This window comes from Lacerta agilis, chromosome 10, assembly GCF_009819535.1.
Source record: "Lacerta agilis isolate rLacAgi1 chromosome 10, rLacAgi1.pri, whole genome shotgun sequence".
NCBI classification, from domain to species: Eukaryota; Metazoa; Chordata; class Lepidosauria; order Squamata; family Lacertidae; genus Lacerta; species Lacerta agilis.
The window spans coordinates 64,655,870-64,669,585 of record NC_046321.1 but is presented as its reverse complement, the minus strand read 5'-3'; the positions used below and the strand labels follow the sequence as shown (position 1 = coordinate 64,669,585).

At 42.3% G+C, this 13,716-nt stretch overlaps 1 protein-coding gene across 2 annotated transcripts in view; it reads right to left on the bottom strand.

The window, feature by feature from the left end:
* The window catches only part of RELN (reelin), a 281,750-nt gene that overhangs the window by 17,506 nt on the left and 250,528 nt on the right, over window positions 1-13,716 (bottom strand). For both annotated transcript variants that reach the window (XM_033161628.1, XM_033161629.1), the window contains 9 exons: window positions 12,235-12,412; window positions 10,985-11,178; window positions 9,003-9,259; window positions 8,456-8,610; window positions 7,322-7,536; window positions 5,444-5,621; window positions 4,939-5,114; window positions 2,723-2,829; window positions 991-1,233 (listed from right to left, as the gene is read on the bottom strand). In XM_033161628.1, the coding sequence (XP_033017519.1) occupies window positions 991-1,233; window positions 2,723-2,829; window positions 4,939-5,114; window positions 5,444-5,621; window positions 7,322-7,536; window positions 8,456-8,610; window positions 9,003-9,259; window positions 10,985-11,178; window positions 12,235-12,412 (1,703 nt within the window). The remainder of the gene's footprint in view (window positions 1-990; window positions 1,234-2,722; window positions 2,830-4,938; window positions 5,115-5,443; window positions 5,622-7,321; window positions 7,537-8,455; window positions 8,611-9,002; window positions 9,260-10,984; window positions 11,179-12,234; window positions 12,413-13,716) is intronic.

Sequence of the window (13,716 nt, the reverse complement as noted above, 5' to 3'; positions counted from 1 at the left end):
TGTTGGCGTTATTTTCATCCCTCTCCCACCAGAGTTCTTTGACAAGGGTTGTGCATGTACGGTATTTCCTCCCCCCCATAATAGAAAATATGGTGATGTACACGGGGCTCCCAGTCCAAATACTGACCAGACCCAGTCCCGCATAACTTCAGCATGGTGGTGACCTCATGTACATTCAGACTGTGCCCTGGATTTTATTAGATTTATCATTTTATGCTTGGCATTCAAGAGGCCAGAGGCAGTGGGTAATTAACTTGCACTGCCTCTGACCTTTCCAAAGGCATTAGAAAAAAGTAGGAGTGGTGGCATATTCGCCATATTTAACCGTCTATGAATCAGGGTTGGGACAAGTAAAGATGCAGCTGAAAAAGAATGACGAGCAACCTTCAGGATTGCTGTCAGTACCCATCAGCTGATCAGTGCTGACAACAAACCTCACAGGGATCAGCTGTACTGTGGAATTCCCAATTGGGAGCTCCATAGTGTAATTGAACCCTTCCCAAAGTGGGGATTGCAGGGATCAGCTCCACTACCCAGCTCCTGATTGGGTATTCCCTAGTGTAGCTAATCCCTGCTTTCAAAATTCAAGTTTCACCCCAGGTTCTTTCCTTTGAAGTTGGGTCAACCAGCTGAATGGTAGGTGTCTAGCTCTGTCCACCTGACAAAATGGCCCACAAGGGTGGGGGAGCTCATTCCCTACCCCCCATCCTCTTAGTCGTAGCATTTGCTGACCTTTGATGCTCGTAACTGTTTTATTTAAACTATTCAATTTCAAAATATGGTGATAATATCTATATCTAGGAAGCTTCCTTAGCATTATTTTACAAGATTAATATATCTTTTATTATGAGGAATTATTGTTTTATTGGAAAAAAATTATTTTAAATGTCCCCTGTGTCTTCTTTAAACAAAAATTAAAATATGGACTTGAAACTCCATTCATCAACCAAACATAATGATGAAAAAAATGGCGACTTGCTCGACTCTTACCGTCATCAAATGTATCTACCAATTGACTTGGATTGATCTCTGCTCCTCCAATCAGTACATTATCCAGTGCCCACTGAGCACGATCAAAGCCCGAAACCACAATCCCATTGTTAATTACAAATGGCTGCCACCAACGCAGGCGAGTTGTATTGGTCAGAGCATCTTCTGGGAGCAGGATGTAATCATGCCTGATGGAGATGTATTTCTGATAATCCATCTCATGGAGCAGTGTCCAAGATATTCCTACAGGACAAAGATTCAAGGTAAAGTAAGAACTTATCAATATCTGAGAACTCATGTTGAGACTGGATCCAAGTGGTCCACCATAATTCAGTGGGTGGCTTTGAACCAGTCATAACTATAGATGCCTGAAACACTTCCCTACTAGCACCTTGATACTAAAGATTTTCGTAAGTGTACTGATTAGAACTGTTGGTGCAATGTCCATTTGATTAAGTGGTTGCATAATCTTCTTTGGCACTGTGAAGAAATCACTTTTTCTTACTAATATTTTCTGAGGTAGAGTCTTGTTCATTAGGAATGTATAGGAGATTCACCATGTGCAGTGTAAATATTACACTGACAGTGAAGATATTAAGAGGAATGTAAGTTGAGTGGTTAATGTGCATAAAAACGGGCTACTGTGCACATTCACCAGGACTCGTGGAGAATGTGCAAATAACCCAGGCATGGCCAAACTTGGCCCTCCAGATGTTTTGCGATTACAACTCCCATCATCCCTAGCTAACTAGACCAGTGGTCAGGGATGATGGGAACTGTAGTCCCAAAACATCTGGAGGGCCAAGTTTGGCCATACCTGACATAACCCTTTCATGAAGAGGTATGCACATTTCCCAGTCAATATACATTCAGTCGATATATGCACATCCCCCAAAGCCTGTTCTATGGAGATTATGTATGTTGACTTGGAAATGTGCACACCTCTTCATAGAAGGGTTATGTGCACATTCTCCATGCGTGCTGGTGAATGTGCACAATCACTCAACTTACATTCCCCTTAACACGTACATGGTATCAGGAGAGCAGCAGGTGGCTGTCAGATTAAATGTCAGTTGCCTTATAACAAAAATAAAGTGAGTTTAAAGAAGTTAGGTCCTGTTTATTTATACAAGAGTTTCCAACAGAATATTTCTTGTGCAACAATGGACGATTCTTAAGAATAAGCAGTTCCATTGTCTTCAACAAGACATGTAGTTAAAGGAGGAACAGTTCATCCAAATTCTTCTGAAATGCAGGAAAATATTGTTCAAGGACAAGAATGAGGATATGAAAATATATTTCTGAACACCATAGAATTTTATTTATCCAAATGGCATTGGAGACATCCAAAATATCTGGATTATCAGAGGAGTTTCAATAAACTAGAGTGCCCGTTTTCACTGGATTATATTGACATATAGCACAGATTTAAGATTTACTGTTATCCCTCCTCCCACACCACATTTTAGTGCCTGTGCACCTGTGTTCCCAGAACAAAAGGCAGAAAATAGACCATCTAGGCATACTGAATTAGGGGCTTGCTTTTGCAGCCAGCGATTTTAGATAACTATAACTTTCAGGTAACTGAATTTCAAGAGCAAGGGTTCTGCTCTGCTGCAAATCATACCTCTGTCTGCAGGCAATGTTCTTTTTTTGGATTTCCCCCCGTATCTGTAAGGTGCTTAAATATAAGCAGAAATATTTATTAGATGTCATTAAAATAGACACTTGCCTCCATCTGTTGAATAATCCAGCAGAACTCCTTCCTTCCGACATGTTGGTCTGTGACATGTTGTCATGTTGTTTTCACTCCCAATTCTCCCCCAATATTGTAAAAATCTGAATGAAAAGACATTGGTGGGTAATCATAATAACTGTATGCTCCCAAGCAAATAGTAGACATTTCCCCGCACAAATGAAACTGAAACAAGTACAGACAACATATACAAAACAAGGAAGTACCCTTGAATCACTAAAAAACATGAAGAATTGAAACGGTAATGAGTCTTTATTGCCTAGTTAAATGACATCTGTATTAGAAGAGGTGTCGCTGGCCTGCAATATTGATAAATGGAGCTCTCAGGTCCCAAAATACAGTAGGGATCAACTAGTGAACACTTGTCCCTTGTATGGCTGGCCCAATACATTTTAATGCCTGAAGTGGATCAGCAAATGTCCCTACTTCTTCACTGGGTGACCTTTGGGCAATCACTGACTCTCATCGTAAATTACTTCACAGGGGACTCAGCTAGATTGGTAAAGAAAAAGTGTTTTATATGCGTTGTATATGCGATATAACACTGTGACACCAGGTGGCGCTGTGGAGCCCCATCTTTCCACACCAGATGTCTCTGTATGAGTTTGCAACTCGTTTAACTGAATCGCTTCTTTGATGTGTCTAGATCCAGCCAGGGTTACTATGTGGGTAAAAAATGTAAAAGGAGTGGGATTTATGTATGCCACTTTTAGCTCCTGGAAAACGAATGTGATACAACCTAAAATTACAAGAATTTGTAATTCTTGTAATGTAACTGTCATATATGTTATGAAGAGTTGAAAATACTCCCCAAGCATGTAAAATGGATAGCTATGCAATGTATGGCACCTTCCTGTGTGCACACACATTTACGAGCATGTGCCATTCAAATAAGATTCATTCATTACCCCAGCTGAAAATTTAACTAATAGACTCTGGGGAGAAGGACAAACTCCTACAACTCACACTTTAAAAACAAACAAACAAACAAACAAACAAACATGGCAACCTTGTGCCCCAACCATATGCCTCAATCTTCTGCATGTTCAAAGAAACTTCACTATAAATCTTCTCCTCCCCCTTTCCTTCTGGCAGCTGTTAGGCACAGAAATATCTCAATGGATAAAGGAAACTTGGGGTTTGTCTTCAGTGTTAGTCCTACTCTGAGGAAACAGTCTAAAATTAACAGACACAGCTAACGTAGACCTATTAATTCCAAACAGCCCTTGAAACGGTGTTAGGAGAAACACTTACAGGGTACTCCTTAGCAAATGCTATTTTTCAAGGGAGGCGTTGATCTCTTATGATGGCAATGGTGCCCACCTGAGAGGTGCCGGAACTGAGTTCCGGTGAGTTCTGGTTGAAGAAAAGCCCAGTCTTTCGCCCATTTTAGTAGCTCATATGCAAGCTCAGTCTAGCTGCCTTAGTGAAGAGCAGTTACTGTACCACTTAAAACAGCAGCCAAAGGGATTGTAGTTTACAAGAGGTATCTCCCACCTATTCTGATCCAGGACCCACTTTTAAATCAAGCACGGATTTGAGGATCCACTTCTTAATCCTAAAACCATATATTTGCATAGTGGTAGTGCTCCTGTTGCAACTCACCTTGGATCAGGCCATGACCTACTAGTGGGTCCCAACAAATCAATGGCAATTATTTTTCCCCCACCCCCCACCAAGACTTCTTTTGTCCTTTCCATCTGTGAAACCAGAGTGACAGCTATTGTTATAAAGTGACTACCTGCACAACTAATTACACTGGGGCTTTCAAAGCACTCCTGATCTCCCCTGCCTTTTCTTGCATATTACATTTTGTAGGCTTAAATCCTTCATACTGGTGACATACCAAACCTACTGATTTCAAGTGAGGTGACTAAAAATGTATGCAGGATTGCAGCTGCTGACTATACAGACATTTAAGAATGTGAATCATGCTTTGTGCAGTTGTGAAACTGTGGGTGATAATAATTTAACGACTCTTTTTACGAAGGCCAGTGAATTGATTCTCCCACTTATTCTTCCAAGTTCTGCCTTCCTTCCTGAGCTGACTCTGAGTGGGTGCTTTAAGGATAAAAGGCTCATATACTGGCTTTGTCTGTCCCCACAGCCACTCAGTCTGCCACTCTGTCATTATTTAAACTTTCATTAAAATATATTAGCTATGATCAACTCTATTAAGTAACCTGACATACTTTGCACCTCGCAAATCCAAGTCTTGAGTGACAGCCTGTCTGACTGTAGTGCCTCCAAAATACAGAGCTGTGTCTTCTGCTAGAATCCCGCACTCCATGCAAGCAGTGCCTCCTTCCAGAGACATCCATAAATCCGGCCTAATTTCTTCGTTGTCAAAGCGCTCCTTCAGGAAAGTCTGTTAAAGGATTTTAACATTTGAGAAGCCAGTCTCCAACTCAAATTTTAGTTGCAAAAAGAATAGACATTTAGCTTTTAAAAATATGTTTTTTTCCACTCCTATAGTATGCCAAGTGTAATTTTACATGTAAAGTATATTTTGTTGGAACACAAGACTCATGTTTGCTTTAATCAGACAAAAAATAAAGAAAGGTTTTGCATTTTTTAAAATGTTTATTGGTACTTGCATGTGTAGATTAATTCTAGCACAGACGCGTATCTAATTTTTAAAAATACTTTCTATCGTGCATATTCAGTACAGTCTGCACCAAAAGATATTTCGATTACCTTCAAAGTCTGAGTTAAGTAGCAGTTTGGACCAGAGAAACCTGGATCACAGACACATTGTTCTTTCAGACAGTCTCCATGGCCTCTGCAGTTGTCTACACAACCAGGTCCAAGGTAGAAATTGTCAATGGCCCATTGCATATCAGAGTACTTCTGATAAAATCTAAACCGTACTGGGCTGAGTTAAAACATAAGCAGGGATAGAGAAAATAAGCAAAAATCACAACACAAATAATATGCATACATATACTTGAAGGCCATAGGACATGTCTCTCAACAGATGACACAAGATAATTTTGTATGCACTTGGGTGTGTGTCCCTGCTTCCATTACTTGCCAACCTGGCCTACTGCCCACCCCCTCAAACTGCCCATCCCATTGCCAACCCCCACTCTTTATACTTCATCCAACCACACAGCCCCTCACATCTTGCCCAACTCCCTTCGTCTTATGGATCCCCCATATGGATCACCCAATCTTATGGATCACCCAATATGTGCTCCCCACCCCCTCCAGACCACCTAAAGCTGTGCTACACAAAGTGGTTGTCCATGGACCGGTGTCAGTCCACGAGCCATCAGCTGCCAGTCCACGGTGACTCCACCACAACCCAGGTTCAGCGTGATATTTCGGGGACCAAGTATGGTACAAGTCCCTGGCACACTGGGAAAATGTTGCCAGTCCACCACATCAGGTATCTTGAGAAGCACTGGCCTAAACCATGCTCCCCCTTCTTCCTACAGAACACCCAAACTGCACTCCTCCTGCCCTCAATACATTGCCCAAACCTAAAACTTTCTCTCCTTTGGTCCCATCCCACGATCACTAATGCCATTGCTGTGGGAAGCCAGAGTAAGAGGCCTGCATTGCAGGGACAAGACAAAGGGGTGATTACCTTTCCTCCCTGTAAATGGCCGAGGTGACAAGGGGAATGTGAGAAGGCTTCCAAAGCCCACTCCATGCCAATCCAACCTTCAACTTTCCAGCCTGCCTGTTTGCCCCTAGTTACATCCTCCTTGTCACCTCCCTGGCCTTGGCCACCACTTGTTTGCTCAGCCAAACTGCGCATACCCCTTACAGCTAGCCCAAACCATGAGGGCAGAGCAGCTCCCACCTCTTCAGCCTTTGAGCTCCCAGGTTGTCCTGGCTGTTCCTCTGCAGCTTCTCTGGGCCGAACTGTTGCATGGCTCCCTGCCACCTGCTCTGTCATCATGCTGCTGCAGTTCACATGGCCACTGCTGCATGATGACAGTCTTACAGTTTAATTACTGTAACTCGGGTTACGGCCGCTTCAGGTTGTGTGATTTTGGGTTGTGCACCACGCCGAACCCGGAAGTACCGGAACGGGTTACTTCCAGGTTTCGCCGCTTGAGCATGTGCAGAAGTGCTAAATCGTGCTTTGCGCATGCACAGAAGCACCGAATCATGACCCATGCACGCGCAGACGCGGCGCTGCGGGTTGCGAACGTGCCTCCCGCATGGATCACGTTCACAACCTGAGCATCCACTGTATAGGAGACTGAAGATAACTTATTACAGTTGAACAGGTTATGTTAATGAGGGATATATGGTTCTCATTCATATGAATTCTGAAATCAGTTTCCCAGTTTCCAAAATAATGGAAACTGTCTAGTCTTGCTTGTGGAACTACTAACTATATTGTTCCTTGTAATGGATGTCTCCATTCCAAATGAACTCGCAACATCAGCATGCATAGCACAGCACAGCACCGTGGTGCAACACAGCCTTCAAACCCTTAGCTTGATCAGTATTTCTTCTGTGTGGTACTTTGCTACTCTCACAGAAGGGAGGATATGTCTAGAAGACCGATATGGCCACTCTGATAATATCAGTAGTTCAGGTATTATTTATACTCACTTTCCTACTAGGCTTTCAGGTAGACGGTAAGTTATTCTTTTCCATCCTTTTGTTGGAAAGAAGACAGATGGCTGTGAAACACTCCCAGAACACTTGGGGTCAGCAGGTAAGCACTGAGGTATTAGGTAGCTCCAACTCACTCCAAAGTCAGTAGAATATTGCACATGGACTTGGTTCTGGGCAATTTTTTCTGAGGTTTTGCAGCCGACAGAAATCTAATATAGTACATGTAAAATGTGACACACATTTTAGTTTCAAATATCGCTTTTTCCAGCAAGAAAAAATAATAGTGAGGTTTTCATGTAAAATTATAGCAGAATATTATTATCTGTTAGACTGATTGGGGAAAATCAGAGGTGCACGAAGGATTGCCCAGAATTTTATTGCATGCCAATGAAAGGACAAAAAGAGAAGCCTTGATCTTCTGACTTAACCAGTCAGTGTCTTTTCAAGTTATCAGGCTTCCTTTCATGCTAGTCTCATTAATTATACAACTATCTGCTTAAGATACAGTGTTCTTGGTGTAGCTGAGTTCTATCGCTGTACCTGCAAGTGAGATTTTCTAGTTCAGTGGTAAGTAAGCTGTAAAAGATCAGTTTCTTTCTGGAAGACAAGACCTGATTTTTGTACGAAATTTACAACTATAGAGGCTGAGGGGAAAACCACATGTTGCACTATTAATGTTTGGGGGGGAGGCATCCTTAAACTGGCCACTTTTATTTTGAAAGTAAAGCAGCTACTCTCAATCTGAGCCTACTCTCAATCTGGATTGGGGTGCCATGCCAGTTTCCCCCCAAAAATCATCACCCCCACTTTCTGTTTGCTGCTGAAGGTGCTACTTTCAGAGGCAAATAGTAGTCAAGTGAGGGAGAGATTTTTAACAGGAAACTGACTGGGGCCCTGATCCAGATAAGGAGCATGTTAGTGCCCAATAAGGAAGCACCATCTGTCAACTACCAGCAAGAAAAACAAAAACACATGGAAAGTGTTGGCACAACAGAATAATTTTAAATTGTTAAAAGGTTGTTAATCAGGGCTTTTTTCTAGGGGGGAGCATCAGTTCTGGTGAATTCCAGCTGAAAAAAGCCCTGGTGTTAATGTAAATCTCTGAAGGCTTTAGAAAGCAGTGTTTACCTTGAACTGCATAATCCAGTTCTCTGTAGGAGTTAAATCATGGGTGATAGCATAAACTTCTCTGCCATCATGGCTACCACACATCATGACGCCATCAGGAGACTCGCAGAATCTTTCAATTGAACAGTCGTCATGGAAAAGCCAGTGCTCATTCACTGAAGAAAATAATATTCATACCAATGTTTTAAAACTGCAGTATTTGAGAATTAAAAATACTGATGGTGTTAAATACTGAAAACAGTTACTGGATTATTAAATCATTACTGGGTTATAATAGAAGAATGGATTGTTTCATTCTAATGCAGTAACACTATTCTCATACATTATTGCAATACTTTTTAAAAAAAATTGTATGGTTTTACCTATGCCTTGTTCTATGGTTACCATTTTTTTTTGGCAGCACTCCTCTTTCTTTTTAACCACTGCATGGGTGGAGGAAATTCAATGGCTGAGGCTTTTCCTACTATTGAATTGCCATGTTGGGAAATGCTTCTCCGGGTAAATAACATGGACAACATTGGTTTTTGTCCAGATGAACTCCTCCTACCTGTTGTTCTGTCTTCCATGAACATATCAAAAGCAATCCTTCCGGTGGGTCCTGCGTCTGCAGGAGAGCGTTCGTGCTGCGGCAGTGGCGCACTGCTAAACGTGTCCAACATCACAGTCCTCTGATCAGCTGACCCTGATATCAGCACATTGTCAATAGCCCAGTCACTCTGATCCAGACCATCATGCTTGGGCTGCCACCAGCGAAAACGGGTCCCTACCTCTTGGGCACCAGGAGGAAGGAGAATGTTCACAAAGCTGAAAAGCAGCAAGAGAGAGCACATGGAAATCTACACTGAAAACTTGAGAATTACCCAGAGATCAGAAGTACAGTTAAATGACTCTACATAGGTCTACAGTGTTTGTTTTGATTACCTATAAGGTCAAGGGACGCGGGTGGCACTGTGGGTTAAACCACAGAGCCTAGAGCTGGCCGATCAAAAGGTTGGCGGTTCGAATCCCCACAATGGGGTGAGCTCCCATTGCTCGGTCCCTGCTCCTGCCCAACTAGCAGTTCGAAAGCATATCAAAGTGCAAGTAGATAAATAGGTACTGTTCTGGTGGGAAGGTAAACGGCATTGCCATGCGCTGCTCTGGTTCGCCAGAAGCAGCTTAGTCTTGCTGGCCACATGACCCAGAAGCTGTACGCCGGCTCCCTCGGCCAATAAAGCGAGATGAGCACCGCAACCCAAGAGTCGTCCGTGACTGGACCTAATGGTCAGGGGTCCCTTTACCTTTACCTATGTCAATGCTCCTCTTAGGATAAACATTACAACATTTTACCTGCTGGATTACCATAATGAAGATTTAAATCCTGGGTTAGCATTCATCGCAGGACTGGGGATTCATCTAAACTTCCCCCCCCTGCACCCCACTGACACCCTTTGAAATACAGGAATTCTATATCCTTATGCATAGTGCTTTCTTATGTAAATGTAGTCATACAGTTATTATTATTCAAATTTACATGACAATGAGTTTTTTTTATCAGTTATAATAAATCCTTTGTTTTGCTATCACAAAGGGAAAGGAATGTTTCAACCAATCAGTTGGTTGCAAGTGACATGAAAACCAGATATGCTGTTATGCACGATGACAGCATGTCCCACTGAGATGAAGAAGAGTGATTAGTAGCACCTTTGCTGGAGAACCTTTGCAAACCTGATGCCCTCCACATGTTTTGGACTGCAGCTCTCATCAGCTCTCATGACTGTGCTGGCAGGGCTGATGGGAGCTGCATTCTCAGAACACATTGAGGGCGCCTGATTTGTGAAAGCAGCCATAGGTTATGGCAACTCCCTAAACTTTCTCTACCACAATATATAGAGAGGAATGTTCAGTTAGCTCCACCTCACTATAAAGTCTGCATAACAGTCACTAAGAATCCTTTAGCATCCACACATACCTTGCCAACAGTCATAAATGGTCCACAAAGCAGAGTTTGTTTATCCACAAGCATGTGAAGTTGACAGTGAAAATAAGGGAATGACCTTAAACAACAATCTTTATGAGGATTAAAAAACAGTAGGAAGAGGAAGTTGCCAGCAGTGGCAGACTTGGGGCTTTATAATTTCAACGGTGCCCTGTGCAACACACAAATTCAGCCTCTTGCCTTCCATTGTTCATCATTGTTACGGAGCCCTCCCGGTTTGGTGCCCAGTGCAGGTTAACTGGTAGCACCCCCCCCCCTGTCAATCTGCTTCTGCTGCCAGACACATTCTCTGGTTTAATCTGCTGGTAATACACTATAAAGCCTTCTACATATGGTTAATTTCAGGGTCCCTCTAACTGCCATCCATCCTACTGAAGCAACGACGCTCTCAGAGCTTCCAAGAGAGGGGCCTGAGGAGGAAAACACTACAGAGAATGACCATTTTTCACATGACCAAGACACACGCAACCGTCAACACACACACTGCTTTTAGACCCAGAAGAAGGTGGAATCTGGCTGGAACAGGGGTGGAACAGGAATATACTTATTACCCAGGCTTGCTGAACTGGTCATAAAAAATGTCCATTAAGAGGGTCCAGGTGATGCCACCATTCACAGAGTACTCCAGGAGAACTCCTTGGTTACGACTGTTGGGAGTTATCAGACATCCGTACATGAAATAGAACTGGATGAATTCTGCATTAGTTAAGTTTAGATCCACTGTAACTAGCAAGCGGCTGCAAGCCTTGAAAAAGAAAAAGAAACCATTATGGCTGCAAAGGAAATAATGACAATAATAACAACTATATGATTTATTTCTCACTTCAAAATAATAACAACTCAAAACTACTTTTTTTAAAAAAAACAACACAAAACAAAACCAATGAGTGTTTTCAAGGAGCAGGCCCAGAACCCAAAAACATCACATTCCCAAACAGAGGAGTAGGGGTGGGGCATTTATGTTGTAGCCCAAGTGGCAGAAATTACACTGAAAAGTGGATTGTCTCTTCAGCACTAGAAACTACTGCACTGAAAACAACAACCCAGTACCCACTACAGAGTTCTCTCCTCCCAAAAACATGTCTTTTGCTCTCTCTGAATCCTAAGTCACATAATCAAATAACCCTTTAAGCGTAAAATGGCAATGGCTGTCAGTTAGAAACATATAAACACAGATAGTGATACAGCTAAAATAATCATTTTATCACAAACGGTTGTACTTCTAAAATGGTTTGTCTGGAACTCAATAGTAAATATGTTTAAAGATGGGAATAGGTTTGTGTAAGATATATTTCCAAAAGATTTTTATGTTTTTTGCACAGACACATAGGAACAAGCCTGCAAAAATGCCTATTTAGCTTTGTAGTGAAAAGATCTGCCAATAGTTTCAATTTTGTGACCTTGCATGATTTCAAAATTCTACTTTGAGGCCTTCGCTAGCATAAAAAATTGTTACAAATCAAATGCTTGCTTGTTTGGACTAGTGATACTAGTTTAGAACAGGATTGTTCACCCAACAGGATTCCCCTCTCTCCCGCATGCTCCATGCCACCTAAAGATGCTCAGAAGATATGGGGAAACTCCAAGAACACGTTTAGGAGATGCACAGAGGAGAGGGGGGAAAGTCTGGTTGCATGACTAGACCTCACTTCTGTGTGCATATAATACTTAGCACTACACTAAATCCCACCACTCTATTTCCAAGTTGTTTGTAACTCCAAGGTTCTGCTTTCAGTCTGCTTCTCTTTGGGGTATGTTTCAGAATTATATATAAAAAAAGCTCAGTACAGCAGATACCAACCCCGCTAAAATGAAGTGCCATTCCGGAAGCCACAGCTCCACAGACAGTGCTCAGTTTCCCACCATTTACAGCTAGCCAATTCTGGTTGGAAGGGGCACGGTTGAAGTTGTCTTTAAGCTGAGTGGGAAGAGGTATCTCTGGCTCATCACAGTACAGTCCACCCCAGTTTTCATCACACCTGTAAGTGACAGCAAAAAAGAGAATTTAGCTGGTAAGGCTCCACAGCATTAGGAGTTCCCTTGCCTCATCTACAAGCATGGTTGGAGACCTCACACAACTCTCTCTTTCTGTACTTTAAGCATGGAACACTAATTATGTGAAGTCTAATTCATAATAAAACTATAATAATATTATGAATTGCCTTAATTCATAACAATACATTACAGAAACAATTCCATTATTTTGAAGGCTCTTGGTTTTAATATTACTGAGTTTACTATCTGAATAGTAAACTCTGAATCTGAAGAAGTGTGCATGCACACGAAAGCTCATACCAAGAACAAACACAGTTGGTCTCTAAGGTGCTACTGAAAAGAATTTTCTATTTTGTTTCGACTATGGCAGACCAACACGGCTACCCACCTGTAACTGAGTTTACGTTTACTAGAACTTACTTTCAGACAGCTATAGCTAACCAACACAGTACATAAAGTCTAAGCAAATAGTGTTAGGGCAGCCAGCAGTTTCTAGATGGAGTACCAAATAGATGCCTTCCTCCTTCCAATGACAGTACCTGCCAAATACCAATGGGTATTTGCTTAACACAGTTCCTTATTTTCCTTCTCATGTTGCCTGTTTTTGGTCCCCTTTCTAGAGACTCCTTCCTTCCTTCCCTGACACAGGTTCATAAAGGTAGCAAGCAGAAGGAGTAATATTCCTTCCACATGCAGCAAAATAGGCATCCCTTACAAAATGGTGACATGGGCCACTGATTAGGCTGGTCCTGGCTCACTTTCCTTCTTTAAAAAAAAAACTAAAAAAGAAAGAGAAATTGTATTCAGAAAGAAAACAAATCCCCTTTCTTACTTGCTTATTTTAAACCACAAGCTAGAATCCTAATTAGAATCCACATCAATGTCTAGGATTGGCAGGTCTCGGGGTTTGATCTGAAGTTTCAGAGCTTCAGCTCCTTTCTCAAGGTCTTGACATGAATTAGTACATGCTCAAGGTAAGGGGACAGAATTTGGGGGGCAGGGAGGACTTATGTTCTGCCCAGCTTGAGATCTTTTTTCTTTGCTCTCCCCACTCCATGTCTACCATACTCCATCTCTGAGGACCAAATACAACCAAACTCCTCCCTCGAGCTGCCAAGTGCCATCTTCCGCCCTTACCAGGGGCCATTAGGCTATGCCCCTTCCCACCAGGTTCCTTACTCTAATGCACGAGTTACCAGGCCACTCCTCCCCATGTCTTATAGTCTGGCAACCCTGGCACCGTCTCTCTGAAGAGAGCACCTGTCAGGATGCTGTCAACGGCTCCCAG